Below are 17,804 nucleotides of genomic sequence, written 5' to 3'. Positions count from 1 at the left end.
TTGCATAAAACATTAAACATTAGAATTTATTCGACCTCTGTTGCAAAGCTCGTTGCCCCAAAGTCGATTGTTGCCCAGTCGAAAAGTCACCTAAACTTTTATTTTGCAGTAAAATTTCTCAGAGTATTATTCGATTCCTATAACAAATTTTTCTGACACATCAAGGCAAGTTGTTTGTTCAGAATTTCACCTCGATTTTCCTTCTTAACCTTCACCCGGAATTCTAGCCAACCTCTGGTAAACCTTTTTAAAAATATGACGAATGGCACATTGCAACAGATAGAGCTTATGCTTATTTAATCGCCTGGAATAATAGTCAATCTGAGAGTACCCCCAAAAAGAGAGTTGGTCTAAAATGTTGTATTTTTAACAAATGTCGAAGTGACAAACTCATAATTTGTTTCCAATTTCATTCTGTACAAGGAGTAAAGGTGTTACTAATAGATCAATCATTACCGTCACCAAATAATGAGCAAATGCTTGCACTTTACATGCCTGGGTTGGTGAAAAAGATGTTCATGGTCATTACAATCAACCAAACACAAATATCGTGGCGTAAATTGTAAATATAACTTACACCTCTCAACATACATAAAAAAATATTCTTGTTAACACACAAATAATGTCAAAAAGGAAGCAACACATGGACACATTTAACCGTGGACATGCTGATGTCTACAGAGTATACGTTGCTCTCGATCCGTCCTGAATGACATTATGCATCCTGGTTCGCCGAACTATGGTGGAACGGAAAGGGTATTTAAAATCCGACAAACGGGCTCGCAGCGAGAATCGAGAAATTGATTTGTTTACATTGCTTCGAATCTGGTATACTTTTTCTTCTGTTCCAGCTGTAGCAACTTCGGAAAATGTGGTTGCGAGACTTTCCAAAACTGAAATATCAATACTTTTTTAGAGCTGCAGACAGGGTGTACACACTTTTTCGACCTGTAAGGTCTTATCAGTGCAGCTGTTGACAGTGGCACTGTGCTAGCTTTTTCACTAGCGGGCACACAGATTTCCATTTTGCGGTACCTCTCGGTCAACGTCAATCCTTATCCTATACTAAGTAGCAAACAGCAGAGACGAACCACCGTGAAGCGCACTATGGCCAAACGAACTGCTTAGTAACCGATGGTGCCACCGACTCGGGTAAACCCACTTCAAATATGTTCAAAACACCATAATAATTGGGAGCTGTAGACAGGGTGTACAAACTGTTTCGACCTATGAGGTCACAATTTTTATGTTTTTTTGCATAGATTTGAACACTTTTTTAGATCTTAAACAAACTTTGAAGAAATAAAATACTTTTTGCTGCTGTCGGTCGCTTCGTCGCATCCATATCTCAGCATTCACGCATGAGTTTGGTTAGGAACTCATAAATCCTTTTGTTCTCTTCACATCCTACACAGGAAGAGACTTCGTCTAGATGTTTTTCTTCGGGTCTGACGCCAGTTTGCACGCGGATCATTAGAACATGGATCGGAAGTTGAAAGCCCTAAAAAATTGTCCTTGTTGTAAGAATTTCGTAAAGCACCATCCCAAAACTAAATCAAAATATAGGCAGTATAACATTTCGATAAATCTCAACGTTAAACGAGTTACACAGCGATTGTTTAGACTTAGTACATTAATGATCAACGTTGTGTTTTGCAGAAAACGATTCCTTCTCTGAGCCTATCACAAAAAAAACTTTATTTAAGCCGTTTTATGTTCGTGACTTAACACCAGACAAACATTGACATCAAAAATCCTGGGCAAGAACAAGCCCATGGAAGCGCCTGGTTTTGAGCATTGGCGGTTTCTAAGTATGCGGTTTCCCTTTTTTGCGCAGGCTCGACGTTTTACGGTTGGGTAGTATCGCTAGAGACTCGGGATTTCAAACTTCCCCAACAGAACAAATCCCCGGTATTAGATCCGGATGGACAACTATCAGAAGCGAAAGACGTAAAAAGGCAAAATTTGAAGCTTTCTACAATCCCACGGATCATGATAAACTAAACAAATGTCAAAGCGCTGCACGAGGATATCAAGAATAATCTTGGGATTTAATAGTGTGTATGGTAAGTAAGCCTTGATTTTCTATTCAACACAGCTAAAGTTTTGGTAATTCCTATTTACGTTTTGCGGACTTATCTGATCTGGTTTATTGAAAGACGAATAGTTTAATTGTATTAAACACCAAGCTTCACAAATGAAACACCCCAATAGCTTGTGGATTGGCAGATGACAGTTTTAACTTAAACTAGTTTTTAATTGCAACATCCATATTATGTCAACCGGCAAGAACTGATACGTTATGTGAAGTGTTGCTGATTCTTCCTGCGAGCTACACAGTTTGACATCAATAAAATAAAGATTAACAAAAACCAGATGTCGCTGGAACTTAAATCGTCAGGAATTTCAACATAACTTTTTTGCCCACGCTGAAACGTAAAGCCTTTCTTCGTGGCGAACAAAAAAGGCACTTATCGGTACAGCTGACAGCAATGCCCAACGCCGGCACAGAGTGGAGGATTGCGTGACAAACACAAGTGAAGAATTCTGTTCTGTCAAATTTTTTCCTGCCAGAATATAAGTTTTAGCACACGAAACAATGCCTGATCTTGTATGTTGTTTAACGAACGATGACCTTGAGTTTCAATACGATGTATTTGAGTCTGTCATCAACAAACCTGAACTTCTCGATGTCCCAATTGCTATTTATTGTGTCGCTGGACCAACAAGAACAGGAAAGTCATATCTTCTAAACGTGTTTTGGTACTTGTTGAAGAAACGTCACACCAGTAGTGTTGATGAGGTGAGAAACAATAAATTAGGGCAATATTGATATTGTTTTATCCTGCAAAGTTAGTCAACAGTGAAGTTACGAACAATATTGTACCGAATGTCTACATCTGCTACAATCAACATTCATTGCATCCATTTAGTGCTGTGCCGATGGATGCGTGAATTTGCTTGACTTACGTTTGAATAAAAACTTATTCCAGGGGACTGACGTAGAGGAAACACACCTTCCGCAGATATTTGAACACAATTTTGGTCATGAAGTTGTTACTAAAGGAATTTTCATGACAACTCAACCGGTTTTTCTGTGGTCGCAAAATGGAAATCAGGTATGTGTTGTGTGGTGATGCAAAATGACAAATGTTTTAACTACGAAACGTTGAAACATACTTATATATGAACAATTGTTTGGCTTCATGATAATGTTTGGCTTCACGATACTGCTTGGCTTCATGATACTGTTTGGCTTCATGATACTGTTTGGCTTCATGATATACTGTTAGGCTTCATGATACTGTTTGGTTTCATGATACTGTTTGGCTTTTGATGTAATTAAATTATTGTTGAGTACGTCATTTTCATCACGATTAAACCCCCCAAAATCTAACACAATCATCAGCAAAAGTAGAAATGTATGATCCTCATGTAAACAACGCGATTTTCTTTGCTTTGTTCGTTAGATTGCAGTGTTTCTAATGGACACGCAAGGGATTAACTCTGGAGATAAAGTTCAATGCAAAGAAGGCGACATCTTTTCCATAAGCTTGGAACTCAGTTTCATGCAAATTGTAAATTTGAAGGAGCGTTTCGGCTACCAGGACATCGATACATACGCTGTTAGTCAATGTATTACGTAATACTGTGAAACAAGTTTAAATTGATTGTGTTTTTAGGCGCTTACACTTTTTGCTCAACACGTTAATGGCGTGCCTGCAAAAGAAAAGGTGCGTATTAGTTGCCATATTATATTAATTTTTTATTTTTTATTGCTGTTGGCTACATTTTTGATAATACCTCCCATTTAGTGCCTGACGCTTTTGGTACGGGATTGGAAATTTGTACATCAGCACGATTACGGTTATGATGGCGGAATCAGTTATTACCAAGTAAGTAAACAAAAAAGTTTAATGCCATCAAAATCAAAACTTTTTTCTCATAGCTTTCAAATTAAATTGTAGTTTTCTTGTGATATAAATAATTTTGTTTATAAACTTTTAAGTTCAATATTGCTTGAGAATTGTGATTCATTTACGATATGTAAAACCTTTACAAATTGGGTATTTTCTGGATTAGATCCTGTCTAAAAAAACAGAGACAACACTTCAATTTGAATGCCTGAACAGTTTCTACATAGAAGAGGATGTCTTTTTAATGCCTCACCCTGGCGTTGAGGTTGAAAAACCAAATTCCACGCTCCTTAGTGGTTTGTATAAATAAAAACCTGGTTAACAGCTGCAGATACTTCTTGTAATGTTCTTTTTATTATTATTGAAAGATATAAATGGGATATCATGGCGTAAAACTGTGGAACTGTATGAAAAACTCTTCTCAGTTTCCAAAATACAACAAGCCGTAGGAGTGGCACGGAATGGGGAATGCCTTTTGCAAGTTGCAAAAACTTTAAGAGACAAAATCTCGGCAAACAGATTTTCAGCTCCGGAAAGTTCATATCGTGTACGTATTTTGCGCTTATTAATACGAATAAAACATTTGCATGGGGGCGTGAAGAACTAAAAATAATAAAAAAAAATTTTCAGAATTTTTATGATATGTTTGTGGATGTAAAAATTTCTGAATGCGTGGAAGACTACGAGATAGCAACGAAGGATGTAAGTAATTGGAAGTTTACAGATCTAATAACAAAACAAAATTTCTTTGTTAACTATTGTGTTCGTACATATATGGATGCAGTTTTTTGTTCAGTACTGTGTAGCAAATTTAGAACACTTTTTTGTATATGTACTGACAACGCAATAATGTGTATTTGAGATCTTGCAGTTAAAACTGTAATTTTGAGTAGTACCTAGTTATTAGATACGTGTAAATCGAAGGCATGACTATTCAGATAAATCATGTTTTGCAGTTGTTGGATTTGAAGAGAGATGAATTAGCAAAAAAGCTTCAAGAAAGTGAACATGAAGCATGTAGAAAATTGCTGGAAATTTGTCCATTAAAGGTGGAGGAGCGCCACGTCACAAAACTGAGACAGCTATGTGAGGTACTAACATCATGATGAACACGTAAAACAAATATAAACTCACAAAAAATCATCAAGCACCAACTAAAATGCATATTGTCAAATCTTCAATGTTTGTTTAGGATCGGTACACATTTCAAACGTTACAAAACGAAAGTATTATTTTAAAACACTTCTTGGTCAAAACTATTGCAAAAAAAGACATTTATTATGTTAAATCGGGTTTTGTATCTATATATGCCACACCAAAGTCAGTGTCCCTTCGCAAAAAATATTTGCAAATTTTGTGGTCAGAAAACCACAATAACAATAGAAAATAGATTACAGAAGCTCAGAAAAACACTATTTTTAGACCACCATCGGATGCAAGATTTCAAAACAGTTGGCAAATGAGTGGACCAAGAACATTCGAAAGGTTTGTGGTATTAAAAATTATTAAATGTATATAAGAGCCTCATTAATGTGCAATCGCTGCTTAATAATGTGGTCATAAATTGCAGGAATTGTATTATTTGTTTCGAATTCAAATAAAAATAAAGTTCTGAGAACTTTAACTTGTTTTATATTTATCATGGTCTGATGTTTTTATGATTTGAGTTTTTCCAAAATTGTTTTTTTGCAGATAAAACTCTTCCGAAACAGACAAGACACTCTTACATCTTTCTGGAAAGAAGGGATAATGTGTATGGAATTGTATGGAGAAGTCATCACATACAAAAGCATCCGATCACTGCTAATTAAACAGTTACTGACGACGATTAACAAAAAGTTTCAAGATGAGCTTCAAAGCCAAAAAACAAATCAAAACATCGCCATTGGTTTAGGAGCAACTTTCACGGGTTTGATTGCAGGAGGTTTATTTAATTTGCTTCCTCCAACAGGGGAAGCAAACACAGCTTCGAAGTTGGCTGAAAACCTAGTTGAAGTTTTGGTTAAAGGAGGTCTAGGAGTTGCCGGGGATGCGCTTTCATCGCTTATGTCCATACTTCTGGACAAGAATAGGAAAAGGGATCTACACAGCTTAGAAGAACATATGCAAACCCTCATGCAAAACGAAAACGATGAAACTGTGGATGAGGAAAGAGAAACTACATTTATTCAGAAAATACAGGAATTTATCAACAAAATAATTAGTTTTTTTTTCAGTGAGACTTAAACTTTGTGTAAAAAAACTATTTTGCTGTTGCTGTTGTTAGTGACCAAAGGTTCTTGCATGCATTATAGGACATGGCAGTTGCTTTGTAATTAAAAAAAAATTAACAGCAATAATGATAAGACAAATTTGTTTTTGGTTTATTTTCGTCAGTAATGCGTGTCCGTAGGTGACTTATGTAAAATATACTACCGCTGCTCATAAGTTACAAAATACATATGTTAGTGTGTCACGTTGTGTGTGTCATTGGTATTGATTTAGTTATACACCGAAATATCCCCAAGTAGTTGGAGCAAAACTGTACTGGAGTTGCCAAGCAAACTGTATGTGACGTTTTAATTGTAAACGTTGACTTTATGTTGCCTTTTCGTACAGGGCCAGTTTTTACCAACACCCAATCATACAGCAGAAATCGAGCCAACTTGCCCATACATTACTTTGCCGTTTGTTTGGAGCCATTTTTACACTTGATTTAACTTTGACAATGAACGATATCAATTGGAACAGTCAAACAAGCGTCTGAAGCGAAACGTTTTGAGAAAAGGTCGCATCCAAATATAAATATTCGTTTTATTTCATTTTTACATCTGACTTACGTTCATTGTTGGGCTGATGCGCATCAATGCATTACAAAAGTTTACGGCGCCAATGCTGAAACAATACAAGAGCTACTTTCTTTGTATGAGAGATGCGTTTGAACAATCGCCTTCCCATTTACGATCATAAGTTTATCGCTTGCGATTTTATTTACCTAATTTTTAGGCATATATAATCTGTATTTACCCCCACTTTTTGCCTGTGGTGCCGAAATGTATTAAAACTTTGTTTTCCGCCTACATATGTTTTTTTTGTACTAGTGATCACATGGGTTACTGGCAATGACTTTTGAACTGATGTTGAAACTCACTAACCTAAGCTCCTCGGACACTTTGCCCATTGGAAAACCCACCTTACCTGCAGGGATACCTGAACATTCGAAAGCAAACGCGCATATCGCATATTGCTTCTTTCCACGTGACTTAAACGTGGTTGTGTTGTTTTCGTGATGTGATTTTTTTTATAAATAAACCAAGAGGTTTCCTACTCTTGGCCCCAAAGTAGAATATGCTTTAAAACTTGTTGGTATTTTTACCCTGACCCTAAAAATGACAATGTTTTTCCCTTATTTAGGTAGCAGTTTTTGTTAAAGATACACAAGGGATTAACTCGGGACATGAGGTGTTCCTAACAAAAAGAAAATAAACACCGAGTAACTTTCTAATGGCTGACATATAGTTGTAAATAGCACAATAAACACACCTGGAGATATAGATAGCTTAAAAATTGAACCTGGTACAAAAGATCATGACGCACCACACAAAAGATTGTGAAGGCATTTTCTCCTAGCGAAGCGAGCGTAGAGTTTCGCCCAAATATATTAACATCCTGGTTCAGAACTTTGTCAGTATTTACTTTGGCAGTGAACGATATCAACTGACACAATCGTAATCAGACAAGCGTATTGAAGCGAAACGTTTTGAGGGAAAGGTCGAATCCAAATATAACTACCCGCTTTATTTTACTTTTTACAGCTGACTTACGTTCACCTTAGGGCTGATGCGCATCAATGCATCACAAAAATTTACGGCGCCTATGCTGAAACAATACAGCAGTTACTCGCGTGAAAACGAAACAATGAAGGTCTCGCACACGAAGGTGTTTCGAACTAGGAAATGTCAAAGCCGTTTTCTTATGAAAGATGCCTTTGAACAATCGCCTTCCCATTTACGATCATAAGTTTATCGCTTGCGACTGTATTTACCTGAATTTTTGGCATGTATCATTTGTGTTTAACCCCCACATTTTGTCGGTGGTGCCGATATGTATTCAAATTTAGTTTTCCGCCTACTTGGTTTTCATTGCTAAACTTCAACTTCAACCGTGGACAAAAGCAAATTACTTTATTAATACTCTTATTAAAATACTATTTATTGCTAATTACTGCTCTTCTGGCAAACTTTGTTTTATCCACGTTTCTCGACGTTTGGGCTGCTATGCAACAGCCTTTATCAGGAGGTAAGAAATGTGAATTCAGTCGTATAAATATTCCATTTATTCAACAAAGCAAAAACAATTGTAATTTATTACCTTTGGTTAGAGCTTCATAAATGATTGCTAGGTCTTTTAGTTAAGTGGAATGTTGACGACTAACTGTTGACCCATTTACCCTACCCATGCACTGAGAAAACCTACAAGATCGTTATTCCTGGGCGGTATATCATGAAGATTCGGCGTTTGTCGTTGTTTTGTATTTCTTATACCACCAAGCGGACGAATGTAAGCATTTATTTCAACACTAGGTGTCAACACACATCGACGACGAAGTAAGTCCATCATATATGTGGCAATAAGAGGCAGATATACGAAACAGTATAAGTAAAGCGGAAAGCTTTAGGTATTCCTAAAACAAATAAAAACAATGCAGTTGCAAATTGATTTTTTTTCAGGTATTAAAACACTCTGTATAGTACTATGTTTCAACTAACTTCAGTTACTTGGAGCCATTTATTTATTTAATTCCTTTTGGTCCTTCCAGTTTCATGAACTTAAGTGTGGTTAGTGATTACATGGATTAGTTGCAATGACTTTTAAACTGATGTTGAAACTCACTAACCTAAGCACCCCGGACACACTTTACCCTTTGGAAAACCTGTCTAACCTTCAGGAATACCTGGACATTCGAAAGCAAGTATGGCAAATGATAAGTAGGAAAAGACGAGCAATTTTAGGCATTTGAGCTACGCAGCTTATAAATGCTCAAGAGTCAATGAGAGGTTTTCATGAATAATTGTGTAATACAACAGTAACCAATTATTTTTGAACTGCAAGAGGGCGCCCTTTATTCACGTGCTAGTAAAACACACACTGATCAAACTTGAACTTTGGCATCCAATGAAGCCATGAACCTTTTTTCCTGGAGGCGGAAGTTGTAAAAAGCTGTAAAATTTACAGCGATAAAGATTGGAGAGTTTGAAGTCAGATAAGCGCTGATTAGAAATGTCAGCCTACGTGTGAGTACAACATGGGCAAAGAAAAGGTTTTGTAGATAATCTTAATCGATTAAAGAGATAAAATGTAATAGTCCAACCGTCATGTTATATCTATTACTAAATTACAAACATTTACACAACAGTTTGCTACGTTTGTCTTTAAGTAACTAAAAATTAATATGTGTAATTTACCACATACACAGGAAAAATGGCGAAACTTGTGTGTTGTTTAACTAACGAGAACCTTGAGTTTCAATACGATGTATTTGAGTCAGTCATCAACAAACCTGACCTGCTCGATGTTCCAATTGTTATTTATTCCATTGCTGGACCCGAACGAACTGGAAAGTCGTATCTTCTCAACGTTTTCTGGTACTTGTTAAACTTGCAGTACACTAAAGTGGAGGAGGTATGTTCCCAAATAAGTCTAGTCACATTTAACAAAGATTATTTTTTTCTTTTTTGATTAGTTAAATTCACTGAGGCAAATTGTCTATTTTAAGATGAATGTGCTAATTGTACAGGATGTTTTCCATTATTCACAGTGGCAAGGCGTGCACGACTTGTCTATCTATTTAAAACGGTTAGTGTGCATTAAGTTTTTGAAACCCAACAAATTTCATTCCAGGAAGAAGCTGCGGAAACAGAACTTCCTCAGATATTTAAACACAATTTTCGTTCAGACGCTCTTACTGAAGGCATTTTTATGACAACTCAACCAGTTTTTCGATTTACAAAAGATGGGAAACAAGTATGTATTATTTTGTTGCGCTATGGAGTATGGTGTACAATAGAATACGACTTTTATCAGTTTTGAGGTAATATAATTTTCAACCAATGTAAAGTTTATTTCTTCGTACGTTAGATTGCAATTTTTTTAATGGACACACAAGGAATTAACTCTGGAGATAAAGTTGAATGCAAAGAAGGCGACATCTTTTCCATAAGCTTGGAACTCAGTTTCATGCAAATTGTTAATTTGAAGGAGCGTTTCGGCTACCAGGACATCGATACATACGCTGTTAGCATTTATACACAGTTTGGTTAAACATACAGTTTTTGTTTGGTCAATTTGTTTTAACAGGCTCTCATGCTGTTTGCACATCACGAACTTGGGGTTTCAGCGAATGAGAAGGTTAAATTATGATGACTTACATTACCTCAAAGATGACGTATTTTTGTTATTTTCCTGTTTCAGAAATTAACGGTTTTGGTTCGGGATTGGAAATATTTACATGAGTACGATCATGGTTACGATGGTGGCAACAATTATTACAAAGTAAGTAAAAGAGAAAATGCAAGTGGTTTTTACAAAACGATCGGTAACGAAGATTATGACTTTTAGTTTCATGTTCAGTATCAAAAAAAAACCTGGAAAGTTTCAACATTTCTGCCACGACATAATTGCATTTAAAATAACAAAAACCCAAAATTTATGTATCTGTCGGTGCACTTTGATATGTGCTCAATTCGCACGGCTGAATGTATTATTTTTACCACTTTGTAGATGCTGGCTAAGGCAACTGACAAAAAGCTTCAGTTTGAATGTCTGAACAGCTTTTTTATGGATGAGGATGCCTTTCTGATGCCTTACCCTGGTGTTGAAGTTGAAAAAACAAGTTCCACGCTCTTGAGTGGTTGGTTTAAATGTGAACGTGTTTGGCTTTCGCTCTGCATATAACGATTTTTTACATGTTAAAGATATAAATGGAAAAACATGGCGTAAAATTGTGGAACTCTATGAAAAACTCTTCTCAGTTGCTAACATGCAACAAGCCCTAACCGTTGGACGGAGTGGAAAAAGTATTTTACAAGTTGCAAAAAGTTTAAAAGACAAAATTTCAGAAAACTCTAAATCAGCACCGGAAAGCTCATACCGCGTATGTTATCAAAACACTTTATCAATACAACAAATGCTATAGTTTAATCAATTCTAAAAAATATTTTTTGAAGAATTTTTATGATTTGTTTGTGGATGTAAAAATTTCGCAGTGTGTGGAAATCTATGATAAAGACATGATGGAAGTAAGTGGATAGTGCTTGTTATTTGATTATTCATAACAACCCCTGTAGTTAGTTTTTTGATTAACTCCATTGTTCACAATATTGTAACATTGGTCGAGTAACCGCAGTTATTGCAGCGTGAAATTTTTGTTTGACGTTGCAGCGTAAGTGTCAATTCGCACAAATTTGTCAAGGAGTGTCTAAATTTAATATCACGTGTAGTAGTTTTACATTTAATCTTTAGGTTACAAAAATGTGTTTTTCGTGACAAAGTAAGACAATTTTGACCGATATGCTCACAGCGCCACCATTAAAACAAACAGCCAAGGACAATCCGAAGTTTCGCCTAATTCTGAAAAACAATTCCGACAAATCTTTATTTCATTTAAGTTCTGCTGTACTTTAAACTCTTAAATGCTTAATACAATATGCGTACAAAAATTACTTTTGCAGTTCATGAATTTAAGGAGAGATGATTTGGCTCAAAAGCAGCAAGAAAAAGAAAATAAAGCTTGTCAAAAGTTGTTAGAAATTTGTCCACTTGAAGTGGAAAAGCGTCATTATGCAAAACTACGACAGCAATGCGAGGTACAGACTGCATTCAATACAATTAATCGTAATGGACCCTTTTAGAGAACATTTAATTTCAAAATAAATTTTGCCTATTAATTCATTAGGCTGGGATTTTAAAACGTGCATTTCAACTTTCTCTTCTTTATCTATTTTCCAATACGTAACATGTGTGACTCAAACCACATATTTAGAGTTGAATGATGGCCAAAACATTATTTTCAGACTTCTACTGGACACAAAATTTCAAAGCAGTTAACGAATGAATGGACCGATAACATTCATAAGGTTTTTCGTGCTGATGTGTATTTTCTGATATTGTATTTAACAAAAAAAAATTGCAGATAAACATCTTTCAAAAAAAGCCAAAAATCGTCTCATCTTTTCGAAACGAGGGGATAAGATACATTCAGCTCTTTGAGGAAGTCATTATGGATAAAGATATCCGATCAATGTTAATTAAACAGTTTTTAACCCAAATAAACAAGAAATTCCACGACGAGCTCCATCGACACAGAAGAAACAAAAACATTGCCATTGGCGTGGGAGCAACTTTCACAGGTTTGATTGCAGGTGGATTGTTTTGTGTACTTCCAGCATCGGAAGAAAGAGAAACCGTTTCGGCTTTGGCCAAAGATTTGTCCAACACATTAGTGAAAGGTGGCCTCAGAGTTGCTGGGAAAACATTGACAACCATTGCTTCCATACTTCTGGACAAACAAAGAGGAAACGACTTGGAAGAACGCATCACAAACCTAATGCAAAACGAAATGGTGGAGCAAGATCAGGTTCATGATCATCTGGATGAAGAAACAGAAACCACATTTATTCACAATATATTGGACTTTATAAACAGAATAATTCAGTTTCTCTGCTGATATTAATTATGCTTCCCTAACGTGTTTTGTATATTTTTATTGGCTGGATGCGTATTTCCTATTATGGCGAAGGATTTGGAACTTTTTCTCAAAATTACTACCAATTTCTTGGAACAAACAATTTAAAAAGATTATATTTAAACAAAAAATGTCCGATATCATGTAGGAACAGATGTATTACATTTCTACTTTGTCATTTTCGCTTGAGAACTGTTATATTGTGTGGAAATGTGGACATTTCGCTTTGTGATCTTCACAACATCAAGGGGCCGCAGTGTATTTTGATTTATTATGCGGCTCCTCGTGTTTTACCGAATGGGCGAAAGCCTGTAATCTTTCATAGCATCTTTAGCGTGAAAAGTGTGGAACATATTTTGTAAATCTCACATTATACCGATTAAATATCCGACCTGATAAAGCAAATAAACTGACTTGGTTTAATTTGTTTTTACCGTCAATTTTGAACCTGTGACGTTTAGAATCGACCTATCTTGCTGCAGTAACTTTTTTACGATCCCCGCTATGCGCTTACGTAACAATATATGTACTCTCTTAATTTGCAATATAAGAATGTGAATCAAAATATGTTCTATACCACTTAACTTTATACAATTTTAAAGCTTTGTTGTTGTGTACGTACTGACTTGGAGTTAACTTTTTGCACTGTTTCAAAGCGTCATGCATTATCATAAATCATCATATATTGGAATCATGCTTACTTTTTGACAGGGAAGTTAATTATTAGATATGTCAATTGCGGAAAGAATAGTGTGCGTGTTAAAGTTACTGTAACGACAAAAGTTAAGACTGTTGAAAAGCAGTGAAACTCATTCGGTTGATACAGCAGACCATTCGCTCAAGAAATAGTTAAGCGTGAGGCTGGAAAGGTTGTAAAGTAGTTTTATTGCATGACAAAACTAACAAAAGCTGGCAACGCAACAACAGTTAAAAGACATTAAAAGGTCGTCGACATTTATAGGATTCAACATGTGAAAGGAGGTTATTTAAAGTTTGTTCGCAAACTTACTGAGAGGAAGCCAGTTGATTTATCGTTATAATGGGTTTGCTCAGCAAATGTCTACAAAGTTATTGACTGGGCTTCGGGCTCCAAGAGTGTAAAGTTTACGAGAAAGACAAACACTAACGATCAAATAAAACCAATCAGGTCAGGTTTTCGTTTTGTACAGAAAGTTGAATTTACTTCACAAACTATTACCATCAGTGCCGATCACTTTCCGAATATCAAAATACTACCTCTGACACAGTCATAAGTATGAAAAGTTTTCTTCTAAAGTTTTGGCAAACTTCAGATTGCCGAAATGATTGAACAAAATGCTGTAGGATAGCAAGGATTGCATATTATTTCATGATAGTTGAAAACATCTTTCCCAGCAAAACATTTGCGTAGTTGTAATACTCTTCGTTTGGGTTTAAAAATGTTTGCTCAGTACTTGCTCGTCCGATGCCAACTAAACTCTGCTGCAAAACTTTCAAACTTTCCAGCATTATCTGGCGGAATGGTTTTTAATCATGTCAAGTCACTTGGTGGCGTAGCGACCTTGGTTACAAAAATGACGCTTTTAATTCAGTACTGCAGTCACCGGCTGCACTGATATTATGGTTTCGTGTCAAAGGCCCAAGCGATTTTGATGCCAAGCTGCAAGTTACTTTATCCATTTGGACACTTTCGTGGTGGATCAAATGTAGTTAACTACATACATAGAGACAACTAATCGCTGTTGTGTGGTAGGGATAGTAAAATGTAAACGTGTCTATCGCCCCCTCCGTCACCAAGTTAAACATCTCTTCCTCTACCTTCGTCGACGTGGCGCGAAACGTTTTGTTATTAAAGTGGTTGCCAAATTAGTGGCCAACGGTAAAGCGGCCGCTGCAGCTCCAAGTGGAGGGAACAGAACAGCCAAACCGCCTGCAAGCATTCCTCCCATTGTCGCCCCAACCCTTATGGCTACTCGTTTCTTTTTTATTTGGCGCTTCACCTCGATTTTGAAATTGACGTTCATCTTATCAACAAACAGTGAGAGTGACTTCTTGCGTATTTCATCGTCCATTGTAACCTCCTTGAAATACTCTATGTACCTTTTTCCCCTCTGTCAAGAAGGAATCAATTATTTTGCTCTTTCTCAGGACAAATACCTGCCAAACAAATAGAACGTATTTTTAGAACGTATACAAAACTAACAAAACGTGGCGACGCAACAACAGTTAAAAGACATTAAAAGGTCGTCGACATTTATGGGATTCAACATGTGAAAGGAGGTTATTTGAAGTTTGTTCGTAGACTTACTGAGAGGAGGTCAGTAGATTTAAGGTCATAATTTGTTTGCTTAGTAAATGTCTACTAAGTTACTGAGTGTAAAGTTTACGAGAAAGACAAACACTGACTAAATTATTACTGATGTTGTCAGGTATGTTTTATTGCTGCAATACCGCTTTTCTGGCAATAATTTTATTATATCGACCTTTCGACCACCATGTACATCCTAGTAAAGGCTGCTGCATGGTGGCCAAATCGTTAATACAATAAAGTTTTGCAACAAAAGCCGTATTGCAGCAACAAACACTAACGACTACATAAAATCTTGCCGAACGGTTGAAACCCCAGTTTTTTTACTGGTTACATGTCCGGTATGCAAAATTGAAAATGATGTTGAAGAATTTTTTTTCTTACCAACAAACTTCAATAGAAAGTCCAAGATGATACACCAACCAGCCTAGTAGAAGTTATTGTCCGGCATTGCAAAGTTATTGCCCGGCATTGCAACCGCTTTGTTTCAAACCGGTGCTTCAGAGACAAATGATGAAGATTCGCGGATCGGTGCTTGTTCGATCAACGATGATCATGCAGGGGAAATTGAACAAGATAATGATGAAAGAATAGTTAGATTTGTTGAGAATATCAAGAGTATCATAAACCAACTAATAAATTGTTTTACCAAATCTTCCTCTTAATTCATTGTAGTACCACGATTTTTGAAAGTAAATTCTTTTTAGCAAAGACGTACAGTGTAGTTACAAAAGTAGCTAACACATTTTATCATGTTTTAACATTCAAAAAATTTTAATTCTTGTAACCTCAGTCTGTACTTACCGGTCCGTTAATATTCTACTTGTTGTGGAAGCTCGCTTGGAACCAATGTTGCACGAAAAGACATAAAACGTGTAAATATTTATCAGCTCCGAGGGTGTAACTACGTCAGCAGACTTTTTTTGCATTGTGTTTGATTTCTTTTTTTCTCCATTTCAGTGCACCTGTATCGATATCATCGTCTGTATAGTCAACATTGTTCATTTATTTACAGCACCAGGTGTTTGTGTAGCTTTCTACATCTGTTAAACTGATGTTAAAAGTCCCTCTCGAAGGTTTCATCACAATTGTTTTTGCAGAAAAATCCTAACATTGCAAAAAATGGTGGCACTACGTAGTCTAGCAGCAGTGTCATGTTATCGCCAAGAAAGGATAGCTACCTTACCTGGCAATCTCAGCGATCGCATTATTGTCAACAGTTGACAATAATCAGTTTACATTATTGCCCATTGATGACAGTGCTTGAGTTTATGCAGTGGTAGTTTGGCAGCAACACTGGAAGATAGAGGTGTGAGTCAACATTACAAAAATATAGCGCAGGTTTTGTGAAAAGTCGAAATGAGATAAAATAACTCATTGGTGGAATTCGAACCCAAGATTTTTTGCAAATTACGTTGTGCCTGATTTTAAGTAAGAGTAGTTACTGGCATCGAGTAATTGGTTTCATGATCTTTAAACAAGGTTTTCGGCACGCATAAAAAGGTTTCTGCGGTCAAATAAGTTTTTTTTTGGTTGTTTGCTCGAGGGCTTGCAGTTCATAACCCTACCCCTAACTTTGATACTATGTCTCAATGCCTCTGTTATACACCTTATCGATCACCATTGGTAAACATAGCGAGATTGCGACAGTACGCCAACATTTGCACAACAACCGCTCATACGTGCGAGTTTGCGAAATTTCTCCTCATTGCACTTACACAGAAACAAAATAAAATTCCCTCCAAACCTCATGTACAAGTAAAATGTTGTGTCTAAATAATGCGGTACTAAAAGAAGGTCATTTCCGAAAAAAGTCATTTACCTGAAACAAAACAAATAATAAAAATTTCAATTTAATTGAAATCTAAGAAAATGTAGATGCAAGTCTCACAACAATTAAATTGGCATTTTCAGTAAATAAATAAAATAATGAGTAAAATGTTTCAGGATGTACACATTTTCAATTGTATTACGGCGAAACATGTTTCAGGATGTACACAGGATAATAATCAAAACATATACCAACTCGCATTTCGTAAGAATAGGTCGTTGTTGTTGTACCTTATATGATGGATCCAGCACAATTTAGTGGAAATGAGAACAATATGCTTGAGGTATGAAGTTGAAATGAAATATCGCGACGCCGCAATTAATCTAGAATTCCGCGTTTGTCGCATCGCGCTGAGGGTGGGCGGCCAGCTATTGGCGCTGCGTTATTTGCGCAGTTCGAGCCGAGGACTATCGTGAGATATGGTGGCTATTTAGCTGTGCTCTGTTTAGCTTTGTACAGGATGGGCATCTTTGCATTCAACACGGCAGCACAATGCGTACGGCTGAAATAGATTACGAAAAAGCAGCAATCATAATGGAGAAAGCCAAATCGGGAATGCTTTGGCTAGAGCTTTATCAACTGGAAAATTGCCCAGTAGTTTTTATACAACATCTGGCAGTTTTAAAATTTAAATCCGTGTCAATAGTAGGTAAATTTTTAAAGCGTTGCAAAGGATTTTGTTGATTTATAATTTACACGCAGTAGTAGCTTGAAATTCGTTTATCTGTTATCACTTGCTTGATGCATAATATGACCAAAACTTACATACCGGTAGGCAAATTCACATTAAGCTTTCCATGGATGAAAGTCGGTATTGTAGTATAATTGGTCATTATTACCATGTTTTAAAGAACACAACGTGAACATAATTTTGTTTCCCGCAACCCACTTTCACAAACACAATTTTATTGATACGCACTTGTAAACGAGCTACTGGCTGACTTGTGTATTGCTTACATTGCCTGCAGTAAAATACAAAATGACTGGTGGCGTGCTTAGGTTGTTAATCATAGTAAGCAATAAAGGTAACTTGTGTACTTGTTTTCT

General features: G+C 36.3%; 2 protein-coding genes across 4 annotated transcripts; both read left to right on the top strand.

The window, feature by feature from the left end:
• The first annotated feature begins 1,919 nt into the window (after nt 1-1,919).
• LOC145894466 (uncharacterized) lies at nt 1,920-7,134 on the top strand. 3 transcript variants are annotated; one of them, XM_082983063.1, is made up of 12 exons: nt 1,920-2,066; nt 2,484-2,803; nt 2,994-3,119; nt 3,471-3,626; nt 3,684-3,734; nt 3,816-3,896; nt 4,084-4,213; nt 4,286-4,464; nt 4,548-4,619; nt 4,874-5,008; nt 5,340-5,402; nt 5,610-7,134. In XM_082983063.1, the coding sequence occupies exons 2-12, from the start codon at nt 2,600-2,602 to the stop codon at nt 6,141-6,143; spliced, it is 1,731 nt and encodes a 576-aa protein (XP_082839189.1). In that variant the 5' UTR covers nt 1,920-2,066; nt 2,484-2,599; the 3' UTR covers nt 6,144-7,134. The 3 variants fall into 3 exon arrangements, with proteins under 3 accessions (XP_082839189.1, XP_082839188.1, XP_082839187.1); XM_082983062.1 differs by having other exon boundaries at nt 2,377-2,803; XM_082983061.1 differs by having other exon boundaries at nt 2,311-2,803.
• A 2,242-nt stretch (nt 7,135-9,376) lies between these two features.
• Nucleotides 9,377-13,218, top strand: LOC145894659 (uncharacterized). The gene is made up of 11 exons (XM_082983290.1): nt 9,377-9,578; nt 9,798-9,920; nt 10,035-10,190; nt 10,254-10,304; nt 10,368-10,448; nt 10,677-10,806; nt 10,871-11,049; nt 11,123-11,194; nt 11,627-11,761; nt 11,969-12,031; nt 12,088-13,218. The coding sequence occupies exons 1-11, from the start codon at nt 9,378-9,380 to the stop codon at nt 12,619-12,621; spliced, it is 1,725 nt and encodes a 574-aa protein (XP_082839416.1). The 5' UTR covers nt 9,377; the 3' UTR covers nt 12,622-13,218.
• The last annotated feature ends 4,586 nt before the right edge of the window (nt 13,219-17,804 follow it).

This window comes from Ascidia mentula, chromosome 3, assembly GCF_947561715.1.
Source record: "Ascidia mentula chromosome 3, kaAscMent1.1, whole genome shotgun sequence".
Lineage (NCBI taxonomy): Eukaryota > Metazoa > Chordata > Ascidiacea > Phlebobranchia > Ascidiidae > Ascidia > Ascidia mentula.
This window is presented reverse-complemented; position numbering and strand designations above follow the sequence as displayed.